Here is a 13,132-nt window from a genome sequence, read left to right as displayed (position 1 = left end):
TCCACTGTGAATTTTCATTGCTTCAGATGAGCCCCTCTTCCAAAGGGGACAAAGTGTAACAGATTTTGAAACAGTTTTTGGAAACCAGAAATGCAAAGAATTCCATCCTATCTTTTGTAACATCTATCCATTCAAATTCCAAGTTCCATTGAAAACTGCTTTGTATTAAACCTTTAGGCAGAGTTGAAGAGAAGCTGAAAACAAGATATGATCTCATCCTGACCATAATAAACCCCATAATACCAGACTTCTCTTGTTTTACACGGAACTTGTGGGCAATGGGCCACATTTGTCTCTTTTCATTTTTGATTTGTCCATTTCAATGCTGCCATCTTGTGGGCCAACTTGTCTGAAAGATGCTGAAACTGTTTGTTACTAAACCTATGTACTGTAATTGCCAGCAGGCCTTTCCTACAGAGTTGTTTGCATTGTTATTGGAGCCATGTTTGTCCCAAATCCTTTCATTAGCGTGTCTGACTTTTTGTTGTTGTTTTTCATAACCAAATTTTATTGTGAGCTATTACACAAATCAAAATCTTATGGTATGAACAATTAGAAAAAAAATATGACAATTGGAACAGCATCTTCTTTGAGCCACAAGTATTACAACAAAAGTTATCTGATAATGTTTCAAAGAGCAGATGAGTTAATCAAGTCACATAAAATCAGAGTGGACTCAAACATTTATATATTCAAAAATATTTGACTAGCTTTATTTTATTCTTCCTTTTCCAAGCCTCTCTGCACTTTCTGGTTCTGCCTGGGACCAGAAATCCTAAAAACCTTTTCTTATGAGTTTTTCAGACCAGTTTTGTAGCCCTCCTCAGAGACATAGATAATCCTCTGAATTTTTGATGAATTATCCAAACCAAATCTCCATGTGGTTCACCCATCACTAATTAAGAGACTCTCATTTTGTGGCTTTGGCACAATTTTTTCCTTGTGACCCTCAAGTACATTTATATTACATATATTGTTGTGAGTGGAAATGTGGGTGAGCAGAGAATTGTCAGTTATCACATATACGCTATGGAAAGAAATTGGTCTTGCATTTTAATGTAAAGCCATTGGCACTACTATACATAGGGCTTACCAGTGTCTAAGGCTATTACTACACTGTGAACTAGGGATGTGATTCCCCTGCTGGTGTATACATGGAGCGAGCATGAGTACAAATTGCAGTGTAGCCGCCACAGTAGTGGCAGTGAAGGCACAGCTGATCCATGCTGAGCACAGCAAGTTTGTACTCACGATGGCTCAGCCATGCCTCTGCTGCCACTACCATGGCTACCATGTCTATACTGCTATTTATATCCATGCTAGTGCAATGAGGAGAGCAGAGGAATCACACCCCTAACTTCTAATGTAGACATAGCCTAAAAAGCCCTGTCTTGGAATGTATGGAAGAGCCATGCTGAAGCTGAATTCCCAGGTGGAATTCTGAAGCAGGAGGTCCACCACCTGATCCTCCACGCTTCACAGAGCCAAATCTGCTTGCTGTTCACTCATCCCAGTCCTTTTGCTGAGGTGAGTACCACTACCTCATGGAGCAGTGGCTTTGCTCCCTAGCCACATTGTGGCTGGCTCTTGTAAATGAGCGAGGTTCCTTGCCACAGTCTAGCCCATAAAACCAGGAGAAAATAGCTACATAAGTTATTGGAAATAATTGGCTATTTTAGCTATTGCCTTGCAATCCTGATCTGTAAGGGCTTCTCAGAATTTCAAGTAGAAATGGTTATTTCCATAGACTAATCAAGGTAGTTTGTTGTTGTTGTTTAAATAAAAAATCTTAAGTTATATTGATAAATTGTATCCTTTTATTTTTGCCCCACCTTCCTCTGTTCCTGCAGAGTTGCCAGCATATGGTTTCAACTGTGGATTTGGTTGGGGATCTCACAAGACTTTGTGCCACTGGGAACACGACAGCCAAGTAGATTTAAAGTGGTCAGTGCTGACTAGCAAAACTGGGCCTATTCAAGATCATACAGGTAATCATGAGTTCATGATGGAGTCACCTTTTAGGGGAAAGGGGCATTTGTGTAGTGCCAGAGCATCTTCCAGAGCATGAGACTTTGCTGTATCTACATTCTAAAATATGTCTTTTCAGGAAGATGATGCCCTAGTTAACCCAGCCCATGACTTACAGTCGTGGTCTCATGGTCTCCTGAGTCTGCTACTGCCAAGACAAATGTGCCTTTTTGTCAGGAAATGAAGATAATCATCAGTCCCAATTCCCCTGGTTGATAACTCCTCTACGGGGCACTAAGACTTCAAATGTCTGCAGCAGTACCCTTCCATCCAGTCACTCATCCTGTTACTGCTAGTTAACAACCAATATAATAATAAATGGATCCTTATGCATTCTTGTTAATAATGATGGGTATACATCTACCAAAGGAGCAATATATAAGATAGAATTGTAACTTCCAAGGCTTCTTCAAACATCAACCCACCTCAGATGGTATCCCCCTCTTCATACATGGTTCTTCAAGAAATAATATCTCAAAGAACTGATTGGCTGATCCTGAGGAACCCCTTTCCCAGAAGTGCCCTCCAACTCGGGCTTCGGCATAGCAGGATCATAGATACACTGATGAGTACCAGAGATGGGAGGGCATTTCATGACCTGCACATCTTTAGTTTTAGTGTTCTCTTTTTCATACGTGTAGTCTAATTAAATGTGCTAGAGATGAATTTCCCCTTTCCACTTCTGCAGCCCCTTTGCCTAATGAGAATGACAAGGAAATTAGATAAAAGTGGACTCCTTAAATTCTGAGACACTTTCAATTGAATCTTGAGACAAGTACAGTAGTTTTAGAAAAAAAACTTAAAATACTTTGACTATAAATGGCACTGTACAAATAAATGGCATCAAATTAACTAAACGCAGTTAGCTGAAATGAAGGCTGTAATGGTGGAAAAATTGATGCAAAGTAAAGTTAAATGGTTCAATAAGATCTGACATTGAAAGGAGGTTAAAAGCTACGTTAGCCAGAGACTGACAAAATCTAAAAGGCATGCATAAGTAAAGCTCTAATTAAGACAACGAAGACAGAGTTCCTGACCCAGCACTGCAATAATATTCTGGAAATGAGAAATATCTGCACTTTGCTACCAAAGATTATAGAGGCTGAACTTGTCTTCAGTCAAGAGCTGAAGAAATGATATTTCTTAAATGAGATTTTGTTGTTCCTACCAAGCTCTGCTATTACAGGGACCTTTTTATTTCCAGTATCTAGCTTTGAGAAGTTTCCAAAGCATTATCTTAAAGCCCCTTTTCCTCCCTCCTACTGCAACACACAAAAATTTCCTAAATTTCCTCTCTGACTCAAAGGTGGTCTCCCCCTGCCTTGCTTGCCACCCACTCAGCAGCAGCTACAAAATGGGTATGTAGGTAGATTACTAGCAAGCAGTTTGGCTGCACAGAACTGCAGTGATAGACAAGCTGACCAGTATCTGAAGTCACTAAAGTTAGGCAATTTTTCTTCCAGAGTTCTTTATATATTATGGAAGAGAAATTATTAACCATTTTGAGTCACATTCTGCTCTCATGTGCACATGTATAAATCTGGAGTAACTCCCCTGAAGTCATGTTTACTTCAACAGCGCCCTCCCTGAAGCAATTGCTTTAAGACTGCAAGGCCTGCCTCACATGACTTCAGCATACACATGTGGTATGAGGCCTCCACATGGTTATATTTGGACTGACTTCTTCCCAACCTGGTCAGTCAGCCTAACTCTTCAGTCATTTCCCTTCTCCCCCCGCCCCTCAGATTTCCCTATCACCACCCTGTAGGCACACTTGCACATGTATATGTTGCAGTCTGAACAGAATGGAGGGCTGGGAGGAACATTCAGGCACAGAAACCCTTGCCTGAGAAGCTGAACAGAACTTTATTGCAGTAAAACTGAAAGAATCACATAATTTTCATCCTGGCTCCTGTGCAGAGCTCTTCCAAACCTTGATCTACCCTGCATCCCCTTTGGACTGGGTATCTGACTGAACAATGATTAGTCTAATAAAGCAGAAACACCCCCATTTCACATTAGAGAGGCCAGTTTTCTCACCTCTACTGCCTTTAGCTCCTGGCTCCCACTCCTCTCTTCTTTCTTCCTTCAGCTTTTACTGTCTCCTCCCTCGCATACTTCCCAGAGTGGCATGGCTGGTCAGCCCCCATTGGCCCAGTTTGGAACACATTACAACACCTCAACAAAACACTCAAATGAACGTTGTTCTAAAGGTACTTTAGGGCAGTGCTACTCAAGCTATCTGATGTGGGGGACCGGCAATTTTTTTTTCCAATGTGCGCGCAGACCGGCAGCTGATGGCTCGCGGACCAGCTCTGGTCCACGGACCATCACTTTGGGTAGCACTGCTTTAGGGTATTAATATCACTACACTGTACAGAAATAAACACCAATCCTGAAAATATAGCCTTGTTCTTCCATAGCCTTATGTTACATACAACCCTTGCTTTTTTTCTTTTCTTTTGTTTAAACACTGGATGTGTGCGTGGACAGATATTACCTAATTTAGAATTCAGGTGTTATATACCTTTATTGTTCCTTTTCTCTCTCCTACATTCAAAATTACTTAGTTCTAATGCCATTTGCATCGCTTCATATGCAGAAATACATCTGCAATCACAATGCATTGTTACGTGATCTCGGGATAAGTCTTATGTCCTGCCATCTGAGATGTTTGTAGAAATCTATTGTAGAGTTTTAAGGATTATGGACCAGATCCTTGGTTGGTGTAAATGGACATAGCTGCACTGACTTCCATAGAGATTTTCTGATTTACACTAGCATAAGGTCTTGTCTTATAACTGGTTTCAGAGTAGCAGCCATGTTAGTCTGTATTCGCAAAAAGAAAAGGAGAACTTGTGGCACCTTAGAGACTAACCAATTTATTTGAGCATATGCTTTCGTGAGCTACAGCTCACTTCATCGGATGCATTCAGTGGAAAAAACAGTGGGGAGATTTATATACACAGAGAACATGAAAAATGGGTGTTATCATACACACTATAAGGAGAGTGATCACTTAAGATGAGCTAATACCAGCAGGAGAGCGGGGGGAGGGGTGAAGAAAAGCTTTTGTAGTGATAATCAAGGTGGGCCATTTCCAGCAGTTGACAAGAACGTCTGAGGAAGAGTGGGGGTGGGGGGAGGAATAAACATGGGGAAATAGTTTTACTTTGTGTAATGACCCATCCACTCCCAGTCTCTATTCAAGCCTAAGTTAATTGTATCCAGTTTGCAAATTAATTCCAATTCAGCAGTCTCTCGTTGGAGTCTGTTTTTGAAGTCTTTCTGTTGTAATATTGCGACTTTTAGGTCTGTAATCGAGTGACCAGAGAGATTGAAGTGTTCTCCAACTGGTTTATGAATGTTATAATTCTTGACATCTGATTTGTGTCCATTTATTCTTTCACGCAGAGACTGTTCAGTTTGACCAATGTACATGGCAGAGGGGCATTGGTGGCACATGATGGCATATATCACTTTGTCCTCACCCATAACTATTTCACATTTGGGGACAATGTATACCTTCAAATCAGCGGCACTGCTATGGGTACCCGCATGGCCCCACAGTATGCCAACATTTTTATGGCTGACTTAGAACATCACTTCCTCAGCTCTCGTCCCCTAACGCCCCTACTCTACTTGCGCTATATTGATGACATCTTCATCGTCTGGACCCATGGAAAAGAAGCTCTTGAGGAATTCCACCATGATTTCAACAATTTCCATCTCACCATCAACCTCAGCCTGGACCAGTCCACACAAGAGATCCACTTCCTGGACACTACGGTGTTAATAAGCGATGGTCACATAAACACCACCCTATACCGGAAACCTACTGACCACTATTCCTACCTACATGCCTCCAGCTTTCACCCAGATCACACCACACAATCCATTGTCTACAGCCAAGCTCTACGATACAACCGCATTTGCTCCAACCCCTCAGACAGAGACAAACAAGATCTCTATCAAGCATTCTTACAACTACAGTACTCACCTGCTGAAGTGAAGAAACAGATTGACAGAGCCAGAAGAGTACCCAGAAGTCACATACTACAGGACAGGCCCAACAAAGAAAATAACAGAACGCCACTAGCCATCACCTTCAGCCCCCAACTAAAACCTCTCTAATGCATCATCAAGGATGCATCCTGAAGGATGACTCATCACTCTCACAGATCTTGGGAGACAGGCCAGTCCTTGCTTACAGACAGCCCCCCAACTTGAAGCAAATACTCACCAACAACCACATACCACACAACAGAACCACTAACCCACATACCACACAACAGAACCACTAACCCAGGAACCTATCCTTGCAACAAAGCCCGTTGCCAACTGTGTCCACATATCTATTCAGGGGACACCATCATAGGGCCTAATCACATCAGCCACACTATCAGAGGCTCATTCACCTGCACATCTACCAATGTGATATATGCCATTATGTGCCAGCAATGCCCCCCTGCCATGTACATTGGTCAAACTGGACAGTCTCTATGTAAAAGAATAAATGGACACAAATCAGACGTCAAGAATTATAACATTCATAAACCAGTCGGAGAACACTTCAATCTCTTTGGTCACTCGATTATAGATGTAAAAGTGGCAATTCTTCAACAAAAAAACTTCAGAAACAGACTCCAACGAGAGACTGCTGAATTGGAATTAATTTGCAAACTGGATACAATTAATTTAGGCTTGAATAGAGACTGGGAGTGGATGGGTCATTACACAAAGTAAAACTATTTCCCCATGTTTATTCCCCCCACACACACACACACTGTTCCTCAGACGTTCTTGTCAACTGCTGGAAATGGCCCACCTTGATTATCACTACAAAAGCTTTTCTTCACCCCTCCCCCTGCTCTCCTGCTGGTATTAGCTCATCTTAAGTGATCACTCTCCTTACAGTGTGTATGATAACACCCATTTTTCACTTCCTCTGTGTATATAAATCTCCCCACTGTATTTTCCACTGAATGCATCCGATGAAGTGAGCTGTAGCTCATGAAAGCTTATGCTCAAATAAATTGGTTAGTCTCTAAGTGCCACAAGTACTCCTTTTCTTTTTGTCTTATAACTGTACTGTATATGAACTATAAACTAATCTTAGTTGGATGGAAATTAAATATAATCCTTTGTTGGATGGACATTATGAGAAACATACTGGTGTAATTTTGTTACCCAAACTGAACAAAATTTCCACATTCTTCTCACTTAAAGTCATTAAAGATGGGATTCCTGAAGGAGCCTAAGGGAGTTAGGCACCCAAATCCCAGGACACCTAACTCACTTGCACGCTTTGGAAATCCCAGCACATTCTTGGAGTTTTGGGAGAGTATTTCACACAAATATATTGAATCAAAATTCATCCCTGAAATCAATCGAGTAATTCCAGAGATTAATTTGTCCAGCCATTATTTATTGTGGTTCAGCTTTAAATAGAAATCACTTCTGCAGCAATGTTTGTATTTCAGTTCCTGTCTAACCATGGCTATTCAAAATGGTTTTATACTTCTATGTTCATTCCTTCCTAAAAAATATAAACACTGCACAATTTGAAAACAGAGTTAAAATAGTCCTTCACACAATAATTGTAGGGCAAGCCAAGGTGTATTTATATCTAGACTGGTGCAACATAGATGTCTCTTGTCAGTAGGCATACACTGAAAAACAGAACACTCATTGTAATGAGCATGTTTTAGTCTCCTTTCCTGGGCAACTGTGAATGACCTCTGCATGCCTTAGCAGTGAACATCAACCATGATGCTACAGTTCAGTTCGCTATCAGACTTATACATGATCATGGTGAATTACAGAAAGTCATTAGCTGTGATTTACAACCAAAAGAAGTTATTGCTAATGTATCATTTTTAAAAATTCCCCAGGTAAATACTCCACCTACCTTAACAGTGTGACTCTTAACAGATAAATCTGGAAGAGGATAGAGTGATTTGGAATATTTTGGTCTGTTAGGCTAACAAAAAATGAAACTTGGTCACTGTTTCTAACACACTATTATTGTGACAGCAGGAGATGGCAATTTCATTTACTCACAAGCTGATGAAAACCAGAAAGGCAAGGTTGCACGGCTGCTAAGCCCTGTGATTTACTCTCAGAACTCTGCACACTGCATGACTTTCTGGTATCATATGTCTGGGCCCCATGTTGGCACCTTGAAGATCAAACTGAGATACCAGAAGCCAGATGAATATGATCAGGTTCTGTGGACACTGAGTGGACATCAGGGGAACTGCTGGAAAGAAGGACGTGTCCTTCTTCACAAGTCTGTGAAACATTATCAGGTAAGATTGGTTGGATTTGTTCTGGGGCAACAGAGTCAAGGTCTGAGAGATTGTGCCGGCTATATTTCATATGAGATGGTAGAAAATGTCAAGGAACAATTTTTGTAGACAATGTTGTAGCTGCATGTGGGATGTTATTGCCATGACAATAACAGCAGTGGCATATTTCATGGGATTCTAGATGACAGGAATACAAGCAGTTTGTTGCAGAAGGCTAGTTGAACTGCTTTACCAACCATTTGTCACCTTTATAAAGTTTCAACCTTACTACATCTATTGTTCTCAATTTAAAAGTCTTTAGAAAAGGTGTGAAATTACATAATGCAATATTGGTATGCAACAAATATTGACCAAAACCAAGCAAAGTACATGTACATGTGACATCATGTGAACTTAAGCTGGATGCTTTTTTAAAGAACTGTTTGAGAATTCCTGAACACAGTTATTGGGCATTAACACTAAAGCCAATGTAAAATTATCTAATTTTGCCAGGTGGTTGTCGAGGGAGAAATTGGAAAAGGACATGGAGGAATTGCTGTAGATGACATTAATATTGACAACCACATAGCACAAGAGGATTGCCAAAGTAAGTATGACTGGAAGAAACCACAAAAGTCTCATCCAGAACACTATTCATCCTGCTCTGATAGCTGTTGTTTTGCTAAGGGCTATATCATGCAATGGATTGATTTATTGATTATAGTGAGAGTTTTGCACTCTGAACAAGGTCATGATGTGGCCTACTACTTCAGTCTTTACTCAGGCAAAACTCCCAATAAAGTCAAGGACTGCAGGATCAGGGCCAAAATGGCGCATGCCACCATCTTGGATGAAATAATTCTGAAATACCAACCCCTAACTGCGGATAGCATTCCAAGATGAGGCAACCATATAATTACAGAAGACAGAAATTAAAAGACCTTTTCGATCATCATGTTGCTAATCTGTTTAAGTCCCTTCGTATCTTTCTTTGTTCTAATTGATTTTCAGAATTTCAACCAATTTAGTTAATCAGTGAATTTTGTGAACATGCTACTTACTCCCTCTTCTAGATCATTAGTGGCTATATTGTATCAGACTGATCCTCGCAGTGATCCCAGCCCAGCCCCACTAATCACCTTCCCCAAAGCTTAATGCATTTATCATTACCATTTATTTACAGTATTTTAGTCAGTTTTCAAAACACACACTAAATGTTCTTATCTCTGCCAATATGAATTAATATTTATGATAGGATTTTGCAAAGCACTGTATCACATGCTTTATGAAAACCCAGATAGATCACATCTGCCATGTTCCTTTCATCCGCTAAATCTGTAATTCAGCATTGGTTGTGACCTGATTCCCCTAACTACCACCTTCTAGATGTGTGGAACATTGAGTGTTTTAAGAACATGGTACATTCAGTCTCTCAGTGGGAAAGATGGATATTTATATCTGGGAGCATCTGGGCAGTTCAGACCTTTAATTCCTGATCAGTCTCTAGTTACTCCATAATAACTCTATGGGTAGAGCATACTGCAGTTACTCTGGCAGCAATCCCAGCTGTACACCAAGAGTAAAGTCCTGCCACCACCCTGTTGTCTTTAAGTGTCTTATGTAATGATTCTACCATAGGGGATGGGGAATAGAATCCAAGACCTTCAGCCCCAGTTTCTGTCATTTGGCTAACACCATCACCTACAGTAAACTCTTATCCTCTTTGTCCACTAGCAGGGGACAAAACTCAGCCAGCATGTTGCACATACATGCAGTAAATCCACTGTGGCTTCTCTGCAGGAGGATGGGGCAGGATTTGAAGAAACTACCCACTCCCTACGTAGTGTGGAATCCAGCTGTGTGGGGCACCCTGCATGCTGTCATACACTGGTTGTTTAGGATAATCCAGTTCCTCCAGCAACCTCCCCCATGTTAAGCAGGACATTAAGACCATAAGCCAACCTATAGAGCATCTCCTGTCCCACATAGTTGGCTGTGTTGGGGAGGATAATTTCCTACTTACACCCCCTCCCCCCAGTTGAGTTACTCAGGCTGGATGCTGGTCAAGGGATTTGGACCTTTGAGTTCCAATCAAGAGCTTGATCCTGCAACTCTTACTTACACAAGTAGTCCCATTGCAGTCAGTGGTACTGCTCTTGTTATTACTACTTCTCTGATTAAGGGTTACAGGATTGGACACCAAAATTGTAAATAGAATGAATGAGATGCTAATTTCTCATTCTGATTTCTCTTTCCCAGACATGGAAAACCCCTGCTGATAACGCTAAAACTGTGCCAAGATTGGGCAGAGGGGAGTTTTTAAACCTTTCTTTTTTCTCTGTTAATTTTCAAAGCTCCAACGTAATGAACAGCTCTGTCAAGCTGACATAATGATGCTCTGACACAGAAAAATCTGCAATACCATTATTGCCAGCATGATCGTCAATCAGTGTTTGTAACCCTAATAATCAATGTCATTTCTCTTTGCTTCATTAGAATCAACTGATGTGGAAAATGAAATAGACGAAGACGACCCAGAAATTAATCAAACAGGTAAAAATGGTCTTGTTGTTAAAATAGAATAAATTAAAAGGCGCATTTTCATGTGAATTTGAGTATTTATTATCATCCCATTTACTAAATAAAATTATATAATGATATACAGTATTGAATATTTATGATCTATCTGTAGATGCCATTTATATTTTGCAAAATATAAAATATATCTAATATATTTAAAGAGGTTTTAAGTAGATATAAATAATAAAAGTCCATCAGATTGTAAAGAACAGTAGCATAAAGCTACTCATTCTAAAGCTCACCATATAATGCAAACCTGGTTAGAATTTTTTTGTCTGTAAGTGATCTTTAGTGCTGAAGGAAATAGTATAATGTATGTTCATGTCATACCCAGGTAATTACGCTCAAAACTCTCTTGGCTAATAATTTCTCTCAGTGCACTGAAAATGTAACTTTATGACCAATCAACCAAAGCAGTGCAGTTTTCTCCAGCAGTAATAATCATAGTTCTAAATATATCGATCACTCAACATATTCATTAAAGGTATCATAATTGTCACATTAACCTGATAAAAAAATAGCCCCAATATGTTCATAGTTTGCCGTCAAAGAGGCTAATCCTGCTTCCACTGAATTCAATAGAAATGTTACTATTGACTGAATGGAAGCAAGATTAACCCAGAGAACGCTTTCAGTTTTTACTGTAAAGTTAGCAGGTTTTATAGCCTCATCATATCTCTGTAATAAATCCAGATAGAGATGGGGGAAGTCATTGTGCCATCAACTGAATATTTTACATAAGGAGGTAGAACAAGTTCATCTGTAAAGTGCTTTTTCTCCTGTACCTGTCTCAGGGCCTGATTCTGATCTCTGGAAGCCAAAGTAGTCACATTTAATAAAACGATAGAATACTGGCAAAGGGCCTCAGGTGAACACTACCTTCTTGATACCTGATACCAGTGACTCCCACTGCCTCGCTCAAATTCTGAGGCAGAAGAATAATACCCTAAATGAGCCACAGCAAATTCAGAGATAAGAGTCAAGCTTGAACTAGTATCTGGGCCATACTGTAGTTTTTACCTATAAATTACTGCGCTAAAGAAATTGTGTTTTCAAACGATGCATCAATTTTTGTCAAAATCTAGACATTCTTCCTCCAAACCTCACCTCCATTCCCAAAGAAACCAGTGCATTCTTAGCCTGAGTTGCATATACTCATTCTTATACTCAGTCCTGTGAATGCTGCAATTATTATTCCATTTCAGGGTTTACTCCTCAGAATCGTGAGCATGAAGACCACTACAATGATAATGTCGCCAGAAAGCAAGGCAATGTGCTGAAGACCCTAGACCCCATTCTTATTACTATTATAGCCATGAGTGCACTTGGGGTGCTTCTAGGAGCCATCTGTGGAGTTGTCCTGTACTGTGCCTGTTGGCACAATGGAATGTCAGACAGGAACTTATCTGCACTGGAGAATTACAATTTTGAACTTGTGGATGGTGTAAAATTGAAAAAAGATAAACTAAACACACAGAATTCTTATTCGGAAGCATGAAAGTAAAAAGCAACTAAAGAAGTTTCAAGAGAATTGGAATGGAAGGACATATCGTGATTGTGCTGGGGAACTGTCCATCTTCTTTTACTGTATAGGCTGAAAAGTGTGTTGATAACGCTGAGCCAAGCTTTTCTCAGGAGCTTCAATTAGTATAACTGATAAACATGGACAACAATCTGTGTTAACAATCTGAATCATGTACAGTCTGCTTTTCCTGTTGGTTTTATTTGGAATAATCTAATGCTGGTGTTGAGACCAAGTATGATTGACTTATAGTTCATTTTGTCTTTCTTTTTCTCCTTCTCTCTTGTTTTTCTTTTATGGATAGTTTTATTTTTATTGTGCAAAATCCGAGATGCTGTCACAAAGTGTATTCAGTGGGGTCCTTTTGATGGACATGCTGTCTGTAGCTCAGTGCCCAGAAAATATTGGAGTAATGGCAATTTAGTGGACTCCTGCACCTGTATTTTGTGTATAATTGCTCGTGTTGTGCGTAGGCAAAAAAGAATTAGGGTGTTTTTGAAAAGTACTGTAGCATCAGTACTGATATAGTGTGTCAGCTCTGTTTACGAAGCAATACGGTCAAATTTTATTGATGTTTTTCAGTGTTGTACTAAACTTCGTGCTTGTGAATTCCATACAAGAATATGTGCCATCATCAGACACAACTGGCAACCGAGTGTACTGCCCAGAATCTAAACAAAAAGTCCTTGGCACTGACTAGTGTATGTCCTCT

The 13,132-nt window shown here is 40.1% G+C and overlaps 1 protein-coding gene across 1 annotated transcript in view; it reads left to right on the top strand.

Annotated features, from left to right (window-relative positions):
- Nucleotides 1-12,885, top strand: part of NRP1 (neuropilin 1) — a 130,674-nt gene extending 117,789 nt beyond the window's left edge. Inside the window, 6 exon segments of the mRNA XM_078851847.1 lie at nt 1,851-1,988; nt 8,065-8,339; nt 8,832-8,925; nt 10,815-10,871; nt 12,104-12,361; nt 12,364-12,885. Coding sequence (XP_078707973.1) covers nt 1,851-1,988; nt 8,065-8,339; nt 8,832-8,925; nt 10,815-10,871; nt 12,104-12,361; nt 12,364-12,413 — 872 coding nt within the window. The 3' untranslated portion in view covers nt 12,414-12,885.
- The last annotated feature ends 247 nt before the right edge of the window (nt 12,886-13,132 follow it).

Source organism: Lepidochelys kempii, chromosome 2 (genome assembly GCF_965140285.1).
Source record: "Lepidochelys kempii isolate rLepKem1 chromosome 2, rLepKem1.hap1, whole genome shotgun sequence".
Lineage (NCBI taxonomy): Eukaryota > Metazoa > Chordata > Testudines > Cheloniidae > Lepidochelys > Lepidochelys kempii.
Note: the sequence above shows the minus strand (reverse complement) of the source record. Positions and strands in the feature narration are given on the sequence as shown.